The following is a 17,635-nucleotide window of genomic DNA, read 5'->3' as shown; positions in this document are numbered from 1 at the left end:
GCTCGTTTGCCCTCTTATTTCATAAAAAAATCACAATGGTACTATCTATAGCATGCTAAATAGCTTTCCGATCATGTTGGCAATCACGGCCCAATGAGTTTTCTCATGTTGCATCTCGCTATATATTCAAAAAAATCAACTAAATTGGTTCAAAGGCTTACCTTACACAGACTTGGCCATTCCTACCGTGCCCCCAGGTTGCAGCCGAACGCGGACTAAGAGGATTATGATCTGAAATCAAATTAAGCCGATTATGCTAGGTCAAGCTAATCTAAATTGAATATTAGTTATAGGTCCTATGCATCGTTGAGCGATAATAATAGTAATTAAAATTGTTCTATATTAATCAATAAAAAATATAACGATTTCTGATAATATAATGTTTTTAGAATACTTATTATAGTGAACCTACATTAAATACTAAACAGTTCTTTGAATTACAAATATAGGGTAATATGACAATGCTACAAGAATCCTTTAGAGCTTAAAGTAGATTCCATCGATAAGAAACCATGGACGCGAAACGACTTTAACTCAAAATGATACAAACGTACCGATTAGGGCCTCATATGAAAATATATTAGATTATATGACACTACGTGAATGTCTACCGACAATATAACGTTTTATCTGGGCTAAAAGATCTTTATATAGATCTTTGTATCATAAAATAAAATTAATCTATTTTTTTATTGACAGGTAGTAGAAGATCCCCGTCGCCGTACGCGACGACGCACATCAGCGAGCACGTTTATGCCAAGCCCGAGTCGCGAGTTTCGTATTACGCCGCATCCAACCTCACTCACGTTTCTCAGGTGAGTGAGTGCTCGAATATCGCAGGTCCATCGGTGAGTGAATATCGTATGTATTATCATTCAAGCTGAGTCTTTAAAACATTACTATTCTACTCAGCCTACAGTTACAATAAATTTCTTAGATAAGTCGGACTAATAACTCTGGTCCATGTATTACTTTGAAACCTTAGAAAACGTAATGAAAAATAAATTATATTTTAGCCTCATAAGATTTAATATAAAAAACGTGTAAATTTAAGTGAAGAAAAACCACCTGACAAAAATCTACCTTAAGGTGAAAGCAAATACTTTACCTAAGATAAATCAAATCATTTAGTTTTGGTATGTCAAAGGGCCCTGCACTAGTAGACAAGTGGCAAGCGATTATCGTAAACGCTAACAAAATGTATGCTATTTGACATAAGTCATCGCTTCGCTAGCGAATACTAATGTCAAATCCCGTACATTTTGTGGCGTCGGCGTTGGCGTTTACGACAATCGCTTGCCGCTTGTCTAGGTCCTCTGTCGTTTCATGATAATTTTTACTAATAACACCATTATTTCCTGCCACCTCCATCCTTTAAAAATAAAACATAGCACTAACTGACAAAGGCTGGTTCTTCGTCAAAGCCTTAAGTCAGTATTAAGAGGTATAAGGTGGTCTTTACATGTAAGAAAGACGGAGAGAAAACCTACGCTTATCTATTACATTATCAAAATGGTTATGCAAATGTCTAAAGTTGGGTTGCACCAGAGGCGTGGTTAAAGTTATGGTCAAAGTTATGGTTATAGTTAAGGCTAATTTAACTTTAACCTTAACTTTGACATAAGACGTTGCTGGTCCGACAAGGCTTTATAAGAACGTGGGTAGGGGCGCTGCTGGTAAAGGAGAACTGTCAAAAATGGCGTTTTTGTATGATGACAGCGTTAGTTCCTTTTTTCGCCACGTGCATTTAATATTTATAGCCTTGTCGAGCTCTATGGTTATGGTTAAAATTGCGTCTTGATGGCGTCCATTTTTAACTTTAACCAAGGATTTGACATTTTGCATTGTATTTAAAGTTATAGTTGAGTTTACAGTTATAGTTAAAGTAAGTTGGTACAACCCACCCTAAATTATTATCAGGTTCTTCTGCAGAAGCCCTATTCTTCTGAAGAAGAACAGCACTTCACCTAAAGTCTATCACTTTTACAGCAACACCTAAAATCTATCTCACGTCCAACCATATGAAAATTCCTAAGAGAACACTCTGAAGAAAAATAATTGTATTCCCTGTGGAAAATGTTTATCCTTAAACTCCACAGTCAATATGTCTGCGGTATAATCTAGGTGACTTCCTTTGTATTGGGTGGTATTGGCTTAGTGTCACATCGATGCATTGGTATTTACTGTATAGGATTTCAGCCGTGCTATATTGTAGAGAAAATATATTATGTTGGGTAAAAAGTATACTGATGTAAAATTTTATTAAACCTTACATAATATATTATCTTTTCACTACACTTTGAAGCGCTTAGATTATTTTAAAAAATTGTTGAAATGATCAATTTTCCAATTTTGGATAATAAGTAGCCCCGTGCACTTCTTAAGTCGGCTCCTATCGCTAGGCTACCTCTGCAACCGGATATAAGTCAAGGACTTAAAAAGAAACTGTTGTTTCAGATTTATATTTTTTTTATTTTTCTTTAGTGGGCCGTTTATACTTTAAACATCTGCATTCTCATACAGCTAAAAGTCGAACAATTATTGTCTTCTCTTTGTCACCTGTGCCCGGACGACAGGGACAGTAAATTTAGAAACTAAAAAACTAAAAGAGAGAAATTAAAAAAAAAGATTTAATCATTACAAATTTATTACAATTAAAGTAGCCTAGTCAGCGGAAAGCGGGAACGCGGGTACGAAACCTAGCCTCAGTCACTTTCTTAGCCTCTGGAATATACGGTTCTTAGGGGAAATATTTATTCTTATGTTTTCTTGGATATAGTAATTAAATATAAAAGCTAATCTCACCAATCTTAAGCCCATAAGCCTTGAAATAAATAATGGAAATAAATGACATTGCAAATGATCCACAAAATTGTATGAAGCGCCTTTTACAAATCCTTTGAGCTGAGCGGTGGGATTGCGTCGGCCTTTACCTCATTAAAGATCCAATTTACACGCGCCTCCCATCAGGTGATATAACTAACGCAATTAGACCTATTGGAACGCGGAGATTCCAGGTAGGAAGTGCCAAAATGGCTGGTTAATTTTATTATAGGAAGGAAGTTTGGAATACGTGTGAAGTAAAAGTTTTTAGTAAGTGAAGAAAACTTTTATAAAATTGAATGAAACTAAGTATCGGATCATAGAGACATTTACTTTTATACCCTTTTTTTGGTGGTAGGCAGAAATTATGTAATATTTTAATCGTCAGTATCCCTTTTTACTCGCATATTTTTTATTTGAATAACCAGAAGTTTTTATTTATTTGGCCCTACTTTACTTAAAATCTCATACTTTAAAGTGAAAATATTGATATTTTTACTTTGCAAATATTTGAACCATTTTAACTATACTGAACATTTTATATTTACAATCATTAGCTAACATTCTCCACAAGACCCTTTCAGCAGGTCGCCATATCATTTCATTATTAGGCTCGGCGTAAAGCAGCGTTTTTAATTTATCATCCCTTTGTCCCTAAATTTGTAGGGTCGTTGAGTTTAAACTTCGGGAAATATGAATTTCGCTCTTTGATAATTACCGGAGCAGTCGAATTTGAACCATAACTAATTTGACATAAAACCCATTGTTGAGCCGCTCCTGTCTGAACAAAACTTTTGTTAGATAAACGTAGTGATTGAAGTTTTTGAACTTGTTTTAATGTTCCATAGTCTCTGAATATTAAGATATCTTTATACTAATTGTTAAGGAGGAGTTTATCTTTTGAAATATACAAGAATAATATTTTAATAATGTAGATTTTGTATTGTATAACAACATCCTGAAAAATCTTTGGGCCTCTCCACGTTGGGCATGAGTCATGTTCTGGTGTTATATTTTGGTATGAGGTATTAACACCTGTATTACATTAAAAATGTAGACAGTGAGGCATTAAATTAGTAAAATAATAGCTATAGCTAGTCAGAAATTAGCTGAAAGCAACAAGCTCTCTACACTAAAGCTTGCCAAAGAAATATAAAAACACAACCTGCAGGCTAATTCACGATTACCGTTCGATTCGGATTCGGAAAGACGTGTGATCATTGATTTTATGCGCGGTGAAGTTTCCGAATCCGAGTCAAATTCCTCATCACCTTGATGAGGGGCAGTCTTCCAACGTGCGTTTTTCGCGTAGCTTTCTGCCGCACACTGTAAATTCTGGAACGAACTAACACCAGCAGTATTTCCGGACCAATACGACCTGCAAACCCTCTAAAGGTCTGCAACGTACCTGCAGCACTTCTAATGTTGCGAGTGTCCATAGGCCACGATTGTTTCTTTCCATCGGGTGTCCCGTTTACTCGTTTGCCCCCTTATTTTATTAAAAAAAATTGTATCGTGAACGGGACCCTGGCCCTCTCATCATCTTCTAACCCCAAATATTTCCACCAGCAAACCTCCCCCAAGGACCGCGTGACGGATCCTGCAGAGCAGCTGCGCCACCTGACCACCCCCCGGGCCAACATCCGTCTGGAGATCCTCATCCATGAGGGTACCTTCGGCCGAGTTTACAAGGGGGTGTTCAAGAAGGGCGACACGTATGAGGAGGTGGTGGTGAAGACTGTGTCGGGTAAGTTCTGGATTGACTAATTTGTGTAGAAAGAAGATGGAAAGAAAGTGTGAGAGAGTATTTTGATAGCTAAAGGCAACAGTTTAATTAATAATCTCAATTTTAAAATAAATTATTACTTTGATGTATATAACATTGTGTAATGTGTACATTGTATAGTTGTACTTTTAATACGAATCTAACGATACTCAAGCAAGCGACAAGCCTTCTAGAGTGTGCCAAAGAAAATAAATATTAATATTATAATCGGTTCCCATAATGATTTCTTAATTTTACGCGAGTATTACTCATGATATTATAAGGTTTAAACACTTACGGATTTTGTCGCGGAGCACTTTAATATAATTAATCCCGGCGTTTCTGCCGCTTTACAGCGGCCGTGGTCACGGGTGGACTGACCGTGGTCAGTAAGTGTTTAAACCTTATAATATCATAATCGGTTCCTTTATATTTGGGCTACCAGCTTACGCTAAAAAGCTTTCTAGAAAATAAATGATCATGACTAAAACGCCAAGCTACAACACTTAATTGTAGCTTCGTAGAACACACTTCACACAGCAATGAAGTTTTTCATGCTGCGACGTCGCAATGCAATGTTTATTTATTTATTTATGACTATGCCTAAACGTATCAAAAATCGAATGGAAAAACCAATGGGAAAAACAAATGATTGATTGATTAAAAAGATGAATATCTTGTACAGACGCAGCATCAGCAATGCAGGCTGCTCTACTCGTGGCTGAAGGTCTGCGGTTGTTCGGCTTAGCACATACCAATGTGTTAGCACCGATGGCGGCCTGCGCGGAGGAGGCGAGGAAACCCCTGCTGGTTTACTGCTGTGTGTCGCATTCTTCTAATCTAAAGAGGTTTGACATGTACCAAAAACATTTTTTCTTTAGCTGAAATGGCGATGGGCAGGACACATGACAAGAGAGGGGAAAAAATGGACAAAGGTACTATCAGATTGGCAACTGAAAAAGAAGAAGTCCGATTAGATGGTGAAAATAAAAAATATAGCGGGGGTGACATGGACGAGAGTAGCTAGGAACAGTAGGCCTACTAGGAAATCGTTTTGAGACTCAAACAATCGGACGAGAATGCCGCGTCCTGCTCTAACAACGTCGTTTCACGTACTTTGTCAGAGTAGGACGCAACATTCTCGTACGATTGTTTGAGTCTCAAAACCGTTTCATAGTACGGGCCCAGAAGGCAGAAGCCAATGGAAAGCGCTAACTTTGTTATGATACAAAATATATGATATTCTTGGTGCAAAAAGACTAATAAAAATAAAAAATAGCTTTATTCATAAACTTTCATGTTATAAATGATAAATGTTTATTAGGATGAATGGTTGGATGTTTCTTACTTTTATTTTGACTCGTTATTGCTGGTGCATAATTTTGTGGTAAGTAATAGTTGTTTTAATATTACGTAGACTTCTTACCAAATAAAAGGTAGCCAAACTTAGAAAGGCAAGGCCTTATTTCCTGTAAACAGAAAATAAAGTCAGTCAATTGCACCTGGTTACAAATTTCTTACATCTTTACTTTAATATAAGATCGTATTTCGTGCTTTTTAATACCAAACAGAATTATGTATAGATCTCCGAAACACCCTCAAACTGCAACTAATAATAATTATCTTCTTAAAATACTTTCTTAGATTAAGGGCCTATTTCACCACTTCCTGATAAAGTGCCGGATAGGCTAACCACAACTTATTTGACAGATTCTCCATACTCTCAAGTTAAGTGGTGGATAGCCTATCCGGAACTTATCAGGGAGTGGTGAAACAGGAACTTGATATAATAATTCAACAACTGCTGTATTGAGCATTTAACTTACTACTAGAGATCGCCCAATGGTCGAAATTCGACCTTACTTGCAATGACATTAGGACTACTACCTACATTTTGTAAAAAATATTGACTTCATCATAGTTTTTTTTTCAATTCTTGTCTTTGGGACTCAGCTGATCTCAGACTGGCGTTTAAGCATTGTCTAATCATAGACTTATTTATATACTGTCTAATAGTATCTAAAATTAAATAAAAAAAAACAATAATCCATTTTCAATTTGTCAACTTGTTGTCAACAGACTTCAACCATAAATAAAAGAGTATAATTCGTATGTATAGGCTTGTCACTCAAACATCTGTCATTTTTCCTAGTAGTAGTGTCGTAGTGTGTGTAACGTTTTATTTGTTAAAAATATATATGATAAAAGCATAATTTTAAAATAATATTAGCTCCATGCACTCCTTCACCATATAAACTATAACTGTGCGAAATTTCATGCACCTACGTTTCCCCATTTTTCGTAAAAAGGCTTACAAACTTTTTCTCTCACATATTAATATATAGATACAATAAATATAGGGTCACATTCCATGAACTAGTTTTTCACGTATCCTAATGGGCATCGGTAGAATGTAAAATCAATATAATAACAGCTTTTGTCGCCCTTAATAGTGGTGTAGCATACGATGTTACAACATTGTTCCATGCACTCAATGATATTGGCTATTTTGGTTGAAATTGTAATTCTAGAGGGTAAAAAATATCATAATAATAACGACTGTCCTACAAAGTGTACATAACTTTCTTTAAGAGCAAACAACTTATTAATTTCATCTACAATAATGAAGGTCAACTGTGTAAGGTATCTTAAGGCGACTCCTTGATAATTTGGCTGTAGCGATGTCGATTTTTCTCAGCAATGACTAAAGCTAAGAAATTAAAGTTCATTGTCAGTATTCATCATGTCAAAAAAATAGTAATAAGTAGATATTTCATGCAAGAAATTAAATGTAATTATAACAAAAACTCATCTTTGTTACATTTTTATGTTGCGTTTATGCAAAAGAAAAAAGTTAATACCGAGTCTTTGTGTTCACTAATACAGAATAATTCTCAATAATTAAAGATAACTTCTCTGTGGAAGTTCGTTAGGGAAATTTGCATTCGGTTTACAAGCGTCCTCCTTACCTATTGTCTTTTATTTCCGCGCAAAAATTCCCTTATCTTGTTTTCAGGGCTCATTTAGGACGAAAAATGTTCAGACGCAAGCACAAAATGGTGTCATAAAAATTACAATTTCAAATTGAACAATATTTAAGTTTAAAATTTATGATTATTGCCCCTACATCTGTTTGGTAAGCCAAAATGTTTGTAAAATAACTAACAGAGACACACTTTCGCATTTAAAATATTAATAATAACCCCACACCGGTTTCGGTGACGGTGGCCGGTTTCATTGAAACCAGGCCAGTTACGCAGGAGTAATTTTATAGTTCCCAAGTGTGTGCGCAGTACACAAGAGCACTCTCTATTCCCTTTTCTCTCATAACCCTGTGGGACGGAAGACCGACACGACTGGCGAGAGATCAGGCGCAGGACCGACTTTTTACATGCCCATCTTGCATGGATCATCCTACTTGTCAGACAATCAGGTGATCAGCCTGCATTGTCCTAACCAAACTTGGAAATAACATGTTTCCAACGTGGGAATCGAACCCACGACCTCCGAGTCAAGAGCCACGCTCTTAACCACTGGACCACGGAGGCGTCTATTTATAATATTAGTATGGTTGTAACCATCAATATCATCATGTCGTACAGCATCCACTATGTAAATCACATTACCCATATTATTATGTCACCCAGGTTCCTAACATCTTGCCGCCTGGGCCAACAAGCGGCTCCAGCTACGAGGGAGCTGGTAGACCTGGGAGCTCAGATCGCCTGTGGAATAGCCTACCTCCACGTCCAGAGATTGGTGCACGCTGACATCGCCGCGCGGAACTGCATGTGAGTAGCCGCCATCTTGTTGATGGTGAAACAAAATGGCCGACTTATATTTTATTTCAAACTATTTTTTAAAGTTTTGTACAGTTATTATAGAAATTATTATTGACAGTTCTTTTGAAAGCGATGAGCGACTATGCGTAAAATCGTAACTCGATTTTTGCTCTAAATTGGTTTTAGACCAATTGAAATCTTTAATTCAAACTCCAAAATATATTAAACGAGATAAACGTCCTAATATATTATGCGTTTCATCATTGATATACAGTTTTTTGAATATCATTGCGTTTCATGAATGATTAAAATTCTGATTTTGGCGTGCGTAGTTGCTTCCGAATTAATTTGCAGTCAAAACTGATGACAAGATTAGCAGTCTCATCTCTCTCCTCTCTTCACGAAGAATCATAAATCTCTTTCTTAGTGTGGATGAGAAGCTGCGAGTGAAAGTGACCGACAACGGCCTGTCGCGCGACTTGTTCCCTGAAGACTACCACTGTCTTGGCGACAACGAGAACCGACCTGTCAAGTGGATGGCGCCGGAGTCGCTGCTCCAAGACCACTATACAACGGCGTCCGATGTGGTAAGGATTTATTACAACGGTATAAGGTTTAGTATGAGATAGTCTGAGGTGGAATAATTTTAAATGGATTGGCATTATCTTATATATAAAATTCTCATGTCACAATGTTAGGCCGCGTTCTCCCGCGAAACGGCTTTACTGATTTTAACCAAATTTTATATGCATATTCAGTGGGTCTGAGAATCGGCTACTGGGTACCTACTTATTATATTGATAAGTGCATATTACAACCCGAGACTAACGGCGACCGTTATTTGTGCGACGGGATAGCGATGGACGTTGCCATGGTGACATATTTATTTAGTTACTTCAATAAAATAATACGGGTGAAATACTTTATATGGCAAAGAAACGTTTGCCGGAACAGCTAGTATTGTATAATATTTATATGTAGCTGTAGCTAATTAGTAGTATAAGTATTACATTAATTTATTAACATAAAGTTTTGAATAATTTTTTTAGCGGCCCCTAGACGATCAATGTTATTACTACAAGTACAAATGAATTGACCGTCTATGGTTAATATTGAACCCGTCCGCCTTTCAATGTTATTGTCAAATAAGTTATTTAATAAAATTTTGTTCAATAATAATTATTGTAGGTCTAGGGGCCCGTTTAGGTACGATAAGACCTTTACTAAATATCCTTTTCAGAACGTCTAAGATAAAATTATAATTTTGAATGGTTTAACGACTGATAGACGAAGATGATAAGTTCATTGGCATAAATTAAATTGATTCATAGACAGAAAACGAACCTACACTTTATTTGCCCGAGTTATGTCAAGCCAATGTTAACTAATATTTCGGCTAAGTTTATCGTGCGACTTTTATCTGCCTATGGATCAATTTTTGTGAATTATCACAGAAATTGATCTTGACACACAAATGAGACTTGTCATACTGAGATCCTCCTTTTGAGTTCCGCTAAAAAGTTTTACGATAATTTACATCGACTGCTTTTAACCCAACCGAATTCCGTAGGTCTGCTATAGTCGTATACAAGATGTTAGTGTAAACACCGTTATCCTTGAAACCATCAAATGAGCCCGTCAAAATGAACAACTTTTTCTATGAGAACAATGCTGGGAACTTCAAAAAATCCGTCTTCATACCCATACAAATTGCCGATCCGGACATGTATGAAGACGGCATTTTTTTAATTCTCAGGATTGTTCTCGTAGAAAAAGTTGTTCATTTTGACTAGGGATTGCAATCCGGAAAACCGGATCCGGTAATCTGGCGGATCCGGCGTCATTTTACGGGTACCGGATCTGGTCCCGATATACCGGATCCGGTGTTAGCAATTTGTGGCAATAGTTAATAGAATCAGGCGTTACTTTGCGGAAATCCATAGCTTGAAATTTAGTATATTATTATTTTAGCAATATTTCGCGAAATATACCTCAACTTATAAGTAAATGAGTAAGTGTATGCATAGGCGTGCATTACAGCACCTGCCCCCTTTCCCACACTGTCTTAGATGCGAACAAGAACGTCCGTCAAGTGATATTGACAAAGACTTGACGGACGTTGTTCTTAGAGTCCACATCCTGAGGATGCTCCGGTGTTGGGGCGAAACGCGCGTCGAGGTTTTCAACTTGCATGGTATTGAGCGGCCTTGCATGAATTTGCTATTATTATGCATGTATGGTGGTGGTGTTTGTACGTTCTTGCATGCGAGTGTATATACGCATAGGGAGCGTCGGAAAGGGGGGAGGTGCTGTAGCCTGTAACGCATGCCTATGCGTATACACTCACTCATTTACTTACAGATTGAGGTTTATTTCGTGGAATATTGCTAAAAAAATAATAATATACAACATTTTAATTTGTGGCAAACTGATATGTATGCATAAATAACTTACTTTAAATACGTTACCCTTGCTTTTTCTCGCTTTTTAGGGTTCTGAGACTTCGATGTTTGTCCGTCTGTCCGTCTGTCTGTCTCCAGGCTGTATCTCAAGAACCGCTATAGCTAGACTTCTGAAATTTCTACAGATTATGTATTTCTGTTGCCGCTATAACAATAAATACTAAAAACAAAATAAAATTATTATTTAATGGGGGCTCGCATACAACAAACGTGAATTTTTCGGCGTTTTTTGCTCGTAAACAATAACGTTAACAGGAAATACTCACAAAATCCTTAATGATATTTATACTTTAATGATTAATAATATATTAAAATAAAATTATTATTTAAGGGGGGCTCCCATACAAAAAAAACTCAATTTTTGCAAACTTTCGCTTTTCGTACGGAACCCTTCGTGCGCGAGTCTGACTCGCACTTGGCCGATTTTTTATGATTATATTTTGCTGACAATAAGGTCGATTAGGTATTTCAATATAAGCTGATAGGGCCTTTTGGCAATAAGCAGCTCTATTAGAAGTCATTTACTAGGTGACGCTTAGGTGATGACCCATGAGTTACGTCTTTCAAATGATGAGCAACAAATTGATCTATATCGTTCAATATTAATTCGCCATTATTTACAGCTAAGTATGGTGGTGGGGACGGTGCAATTGACCTGCTCATTGTTCTAGACTAGGCCGATTATATTGCCGTATTTGCTTGAGCAACTATACGAACATTTAAAATCTTATTCCAGGCACTACAGTATTCAAATCTCGCTTTGATAATACTGTATAAATCAGCTACAAGTGATGCATAGGCCTTGTTTTTTAATTAACAAGCAAAAATAGGATGATTTTCGGTTTTTAGTTCAATTTCATCAATCCGGCCGGATCCGACCGGATTGATGGGAAACCGGTCAAATCCGGCCCGGATTGAAAATGACGCCGGATTGCAATCCCTAATTTTGACGGGCTCATTCGATGGTTTCAAGGATAACGGTGTTTACACTAACACACTGTATAATACTTTGTCAGATCCTCCTTTCCACTAAAAAGCACTTACAATAATTTACATTTAGATGTCCAATTTCAGCGCAATAATCTCCAAACTCCACAAAGGATTTCCCACAAACAGGACCGCGCTAATACCAGAGTAGTTTTAATATCTGGTTAGCGGCCGCAAGCTGCGCTCTCGACTGAAGTGCACCGCATTGCGTCGACTCTTTGATATAGTTTGCTGTTTATTAAGCTTGATATTTGCATTTGAATTGTTAATTTTCATAAAATGTCAAATAGGAAAGAGTAGGCTCATGGGCGCCGGCAGAAATAATTTCCAAGGGGTGCAGATTTTATTTTTCTTTCTTTTCTTTTTACTTTTTACGAACAACAGTGACTGTCTATTCACCTCAACAGAATACATTTAGTGCTGAAACAATACGAAGTATCTTTGTACAGCATGGTAATAGGGTTACAGACGGCTTTATTTCAATAATTCCTGTTGATCCCGAGATTCCCAAGGGGTAGAAGTGCACCACCTGGCACCCCCTGCCGGCGCCCATGAGTAGGCTGGTTAGTTGTGCGAGATTTCGTTTTAGTAGGATGAGGAGTTTTCAGCTCATGTAAAATAATAAAGAATATAGAACCCTAGAAAGATAATCTGCGCCTCAGAGGCGCACGCAAAATGCATATACAGTTGTCTCTTTCTAAATAGCGCGCTCCCGATCCTGTCGTGACTCGTGGCAGGTAATTTCAGTGGTCGCCAAGTGCTACAGCGGGGCGTACGTGTGTCACCGGTAAGTGCTTTAGATTAGCTGTTTTCGGTAGGTGTTGCGCTCGAGAAGCGCATGATTATCTTTTGAGTAACTTTCGCCGGCATTCATGAAGTTTAATTCGTAATTATTTCTATGATGTTTTACAGTTATTTATGTGTTATAGGATTTGGAAATCATGGCACAGAAAATATACTTGGCTGAGTAGGAAATAACTAATGCGTTGTATGAGGAATGTGGCGATGATATCCAGTTTGCTGGTGAGGATAGTGATCAGGAAGAAGAGGATCATTTGAGTGAGGATGACGTTCAGAGTGACGAAGAAGAAGTTTGTAACGAGTCAATTATTAGCGAATCTGTAAATGTAAGTACAACATTAGTAAATGAAATTACTGATGCCTCACCTCCTGGGTTCCCTGAGGTTCCTGCGGTTGCCACTTTACCCAGACAAGACACGCGAATTATTATACCGAGCAAAAGGGTACTCAAAGGAAAAAAACAAACATTGTTGGACTACGTCAAAAGGAGAGCGGCGGTCAAGGACATCGGCGATAAATATTGTTCGTTCTGCCCGGGGGATGGATGTGTACTACAAGGATGTGTAGGAATATCGTGGATCCAAAACTATGCTTTGATCTTTTCATCACTGCGGAAATTATCGATGAGATCGTTAAGTGGACAAATCACAATATTGTGACTTATGCACATCTAAAAAAAGGCGGATGTCAAAAATGACTTGCACGAAATGCAAGAAATGCATCTGTGGCGAGCACAAAAAAGATGTGTGTGTCGATTGCATTTAGTGTGCCAATATAAGTCTCAAAAATATATTTTTTTTATACTTTTATGTTATTTTTAAGTCGCAATAAGCAATACTTGTTACGATCTCACAAAGAGAAATTATATACTGTTAAAAGAAGACTGATATTTTTTGTTAATTTTTATTAAAGGTTTAAAAGTTTGTGTTATATTTTTCGTAAAATAAATAATTATAAAAATGTTTAGATTTTATTTACTTCTAATAAGTATGAACTGTATACTAAAGCAGACTGGTCTTGAATAAAAAGCTTTTCAGGTGTCAGAAAAACCCTAAAAAAGTCGTGCGCTCGAGAAGCGCAAGAATATCTTTAACGTTACCCCCAACATGATTATCTTTCTAGGGTTAATAAAATGTGTTACAAAATTGTTTAATCAGTGGTTACCATATCAAATGCTGCTATATGATCTAACTGATTATTAGTATCGAAAGTTTAAAAATGTCACCATTATTGCAATCACGATAAGAACTACCTACTACTATCCTATAGTATAGGTATTAGGTACCCATTGGTCCTTCAGCGGACTCAAAATATCTCAATACCGAATTTCGTATAAAGTTCGCTGAAAATGTTTCGGCGGCTTAGCGGCCTAACCCAAACTTTATAATTTTACTAGCTGCTGTCCCGGGCAAGCGTTGTCTTGCCATAAAAATGAGTATTTCGCCCATAATTTTATTGAAGTGACTAAATTAGTATGGCACCATGGCAACGTCCATCAATATATATCAATATATATCAATTCACGAAAAAATGTGATACCCATGGGAGAAATACTCGTAATAAACATAAGCTTGAAATTCCGGTGACTAGACTTACTAAAGTCAAAAATTCTTTTAAAGGTCAATGTATACGCCTTTATAATAAGATCCCAGAAAGCGTTCAAAATCTCTCAATTAATAGATTTAAAAAGTTGTTAAAGAACGTTTGTGTACCAAAGCGTACTATAAAGTTACTGATTTCATGAATGATAGTACACCATGGGAATAAGGTCGCCCCCTGCAGAGCTGTTTCATTATAATATGTATAATAATTGTACATTCGTTGTATTTTATTTAGTCATAATGACACTGTTATTTTATAATAATATATTTTTTGTAATTTTCCATCTTTTTAGAAAAAGATGGCCCCGTGCGAGTTTCTTACGCCGGTTCTTCTCGCCGGGTTAGTTCCCGAACCGGTGGTAGGCATCTGTGTAGCCCCGACGTTCAGAGAATATTTGAAAAAATTTATTCTGAATAAAAATTTTTGAGTTTGAGTTTGAGTTTGAGTTTGAGTTTGAGTTTTGAATATCCCGTCAAACAAAGTACAATGGTCGCCGTCAGTCTCGACTTGTAATAGTTTGCTATTATTTATTCAACAAATGCCCTTATCAATATAAAAAGTAGCCAGAAACCGATTCTCAGACCTACTGAATATGCATATAAAATTTGGTAAAAATTAGTAAAGCCGTTTCGGAGGAGTACGGTAACTAACATTGTGACACGAGAATTTTATAGTAAAAATCACTTTGGTGAGAGTTAATATTACGCTGCATATATAATAAACTAGCTGTCCGGCAAACGTTGTTTGGCCATAAAATGATTTTCCCTGTTTTCCTGCTTTTCTCTTGAAGTTTTTACTGATTTTTTTTCTATAGACCTCACAGAGCCCGAGACCTTTCCAACGAATGCAAAACCGTGGAATCGGTTCGTGCGTTCTGGAGTTATAGCGTCAGGACGGAAAACCCGACTTATTTTATATATTAGATTATACTTGGCGAGAATAAGTTTGAAGGAACTTCGCTGTTATCAGGATAGGCCTTCATCGTAAAGTGCTGGTTCAAGATAGTGGCGTGGGTGACGGGCGAGGAGAGAATAGTACGCAATGATACCACCCTATAATCTCGCCGTCAAGTGTCATATAGGTACAGATACGCCTTATACAGATAATGTTGATGCAGATATTAATCATCTTGATCTACACAGTGGTCTCTCGGCGTGACGCTATGGGAGCTGGCGACGCTGGGGTCGGCCCCGCTGGCGGAGCTCGACGCGGCCGATGCTGGCGCCTTCCTCGCCGCCGGGTATAGACCTGCTCAACCTCATAATTGTCCGGATGAGTTGTAAGTTTTTGCCATATTATAGAAATATCGACAGTTCTAATGATTCCGCGCCAGAGTCAGCTCATAGAATAGAATATAATGATTTATTGCATAAATGTGGTACAATTTTACTTATATGGATCCAACATTCTGCCTAACAAGTCAACGATGTCAATACTGGATATGGCATACGCCATCAAAACTGTAGCAATATTTTTGCATGCAAAATGTGTATCGAGAAAATATTGTCGTCCTTTTTGTCTTACAGTTATAGCATATACTACTTTCTCTTTCACTCATTTTACGCTTTCAATGCATATTTTACGTAATCAATGCATTAAACACGTCCGACTGTCAGCGCGTCCTATGGCACACTGCTCTCAGATGAGTGAGCTCACTCATTTCGAAGATGACACATTTTCGCGCTGACGATTGTATGGAATGCCTTTTCTAAAGGTTATAATTCTATGTAACAAGTGGCATAATAATATTGTAATTTGTAACATCACGAGGTGTTGCAATTGCATTATTATTTATTATAAACGAGCCATTCAAGTTTGGATGAATTCAAATGGTATTTTCTTATATACTCATTTTGGATGGCTCATTTAATAATAATGACTGTTGCATGGCAGCTCTACATCACTTTCCAATGTGAACTGAAGTTAGGCTGAGGATGTGTATTGGCATTGTAAAAGGAGGGGAAGTAAGTTATCTTCATACAAAGGCACGCGCGCGCCTTGTATGTGTGCGCCATAGTATCAATGCGTCGCCACGTACGGCACACAACAAAATCTCGGCGGTACCAGCCTCTAAAACTCGCCGAGATTTTGTTGTGTGCCGTAGGTGGCGACGCATTGATACTATGGCACACACACATACAAGCCGCGCGCGGTGCCTTTATATAAAAAATAGCTTACTTCCCCTCCTTTTACTATGGTATTGGACTTGCGGGAATGTGTGTGGAGGCCGCAAACAAAGATCTTCCGACCGAGTGAGGTGGAAGGAGCGATATGGTGGAAGCTCACAAGATTGATTTCAGCTGTCGTATAAAATATACCGACGCACTTACTTACTTACGGGTGTGGGCCCTTTGAAACTTTTATTCATGCTGGGCTAGACTTACCATACGGTTGGGTCAGGTGGCATCGTGGGTGCATCCCACGGTCATATTTATGCATATCACGTAAGGATCATCAAGTATGAAAAATCCTTGTGTCACTGAATCACTCTGTTTCATACAGGTACGGTTTCATGTCGTGGTGCTGGTCTACGGTGCCCACCGAGCGGCCCAGTGCACCGCAGCTGCTTGCGGCCCTACATGATTTTAGGCAAGCGCTCAGCACCTATATCTAAGTCTTACTACACAATTTTCTGTGGATCTAAAACTAGGTCTTAATGTGCATAATATACTGTCTGGATCTGAATAGTCCGCCAAGAAATGTGAATTGAATATGACTTAGTTTGTAAAATTCACAATGTTTTTCGTAAGCCTGCAAAATTATAACTAACAGTGCAGCCTAAAAACTTAACACATTTATTCTGATCTCGTACCCGATTTTAAAAAGTCTGAAAAAACCTGTCTGAATTTATTATATTTTATTGCTTAAAACCTTCTGTAAACTTGTTTTCTGTTTCATTTCCTTGTACACCAATGTGCCTGCAGTATTTGTTTATGTCATATATTATATTGCCAAATGAATTGTTAAATATAGGTTAGTTAATTTCATAATTATAATTATTTAGCATAAATACTTATAATTGTGACTCGAACAATTTATTGTATTTAGAATAATAATATAATTTGGGTAGGTTACTACTTAATTTATACTATAAATGTGGGCTAGTGGGCATAGCGAATGAGTGACTTAAAATTCATGTCATTTGGTAAATATACCTAACAAGAAACAATCGAAAGAATTTAGAAATAAATTTGACACTTACTATTATTGCTCAAATAGAAAATTTTAAATTATAATAGCCGTCTACGAAACTAGTTTTCGTGACCATTAGATTTTCTTAGATAGAGAAAAAATCAACACTTTAAAAATACCTTTCTTCACAATTTCCTAAAACAAAAATAATAAAGAAAATACCACAATTTTCACTAAGCCACTAGGAACTTTTAGGACACTGTAAAAAATACTTAGTAGAT

General features: G+C 37.2%; 1 protein-coding gene across 1 annotated transcript in view; it reads left to right on the top strand.

Moving 5' to 3' along the window:
* Positions 1-16,891, top strand: part of LOC121730379 (tyrosine-protein kinase Dnt) — a 66,048-nt gene extending 49,157 nt beyond the window's left edge. The window contains exons 7-13 of the mRNA XM_042119397.1: positions 700-815; positions 4,393-4,570; positions 5,274-5,436; positions 8,236-8,379; positions 8,798-8,957; positions 15,365-15,501; positions 16,725-16,891. Of these exons, the coding sequence (XP_041975331.1) occupies positions 700-815; positions 4,393-4,570; positions 5,274-5,436; positions 8,236-8,379; positions 8,798-8,957; positions 15,365-15,501; positions 16,725-16,836 (1,010 nt within the window). The 3' untranslated portion in view covers positions 16,837-16,891. The remainder of the gene's footprint in view (positions 1-699; positions 816-4,392; positions 4,571-5,273; positions 5,437-8,235; positions 8,380-8,797; positions 8,958-15,364; positions 15,502-16,724) is intronic.
* Positions 16,892-17,635: the final 744 nt, after the last annotated feature.

Source organism: Aricia agestis, chromosome 9 (genome assembly GCF_905147365.1).
Source record: "Aricia agestis chromosome 9, ilAriAges1.1, whole genome shotgun sequence".
Classification (NCBI taxonomy): domain Eukaryota; kingdom Metazoa; phylum Arthropoda; class Insecta; order Lepidoptera; family Lycaenidae; genus Aricia; species Aricia agestis.
This window is presented reverse-complemented; position numbering and strand designations above follow the sequence as displayed.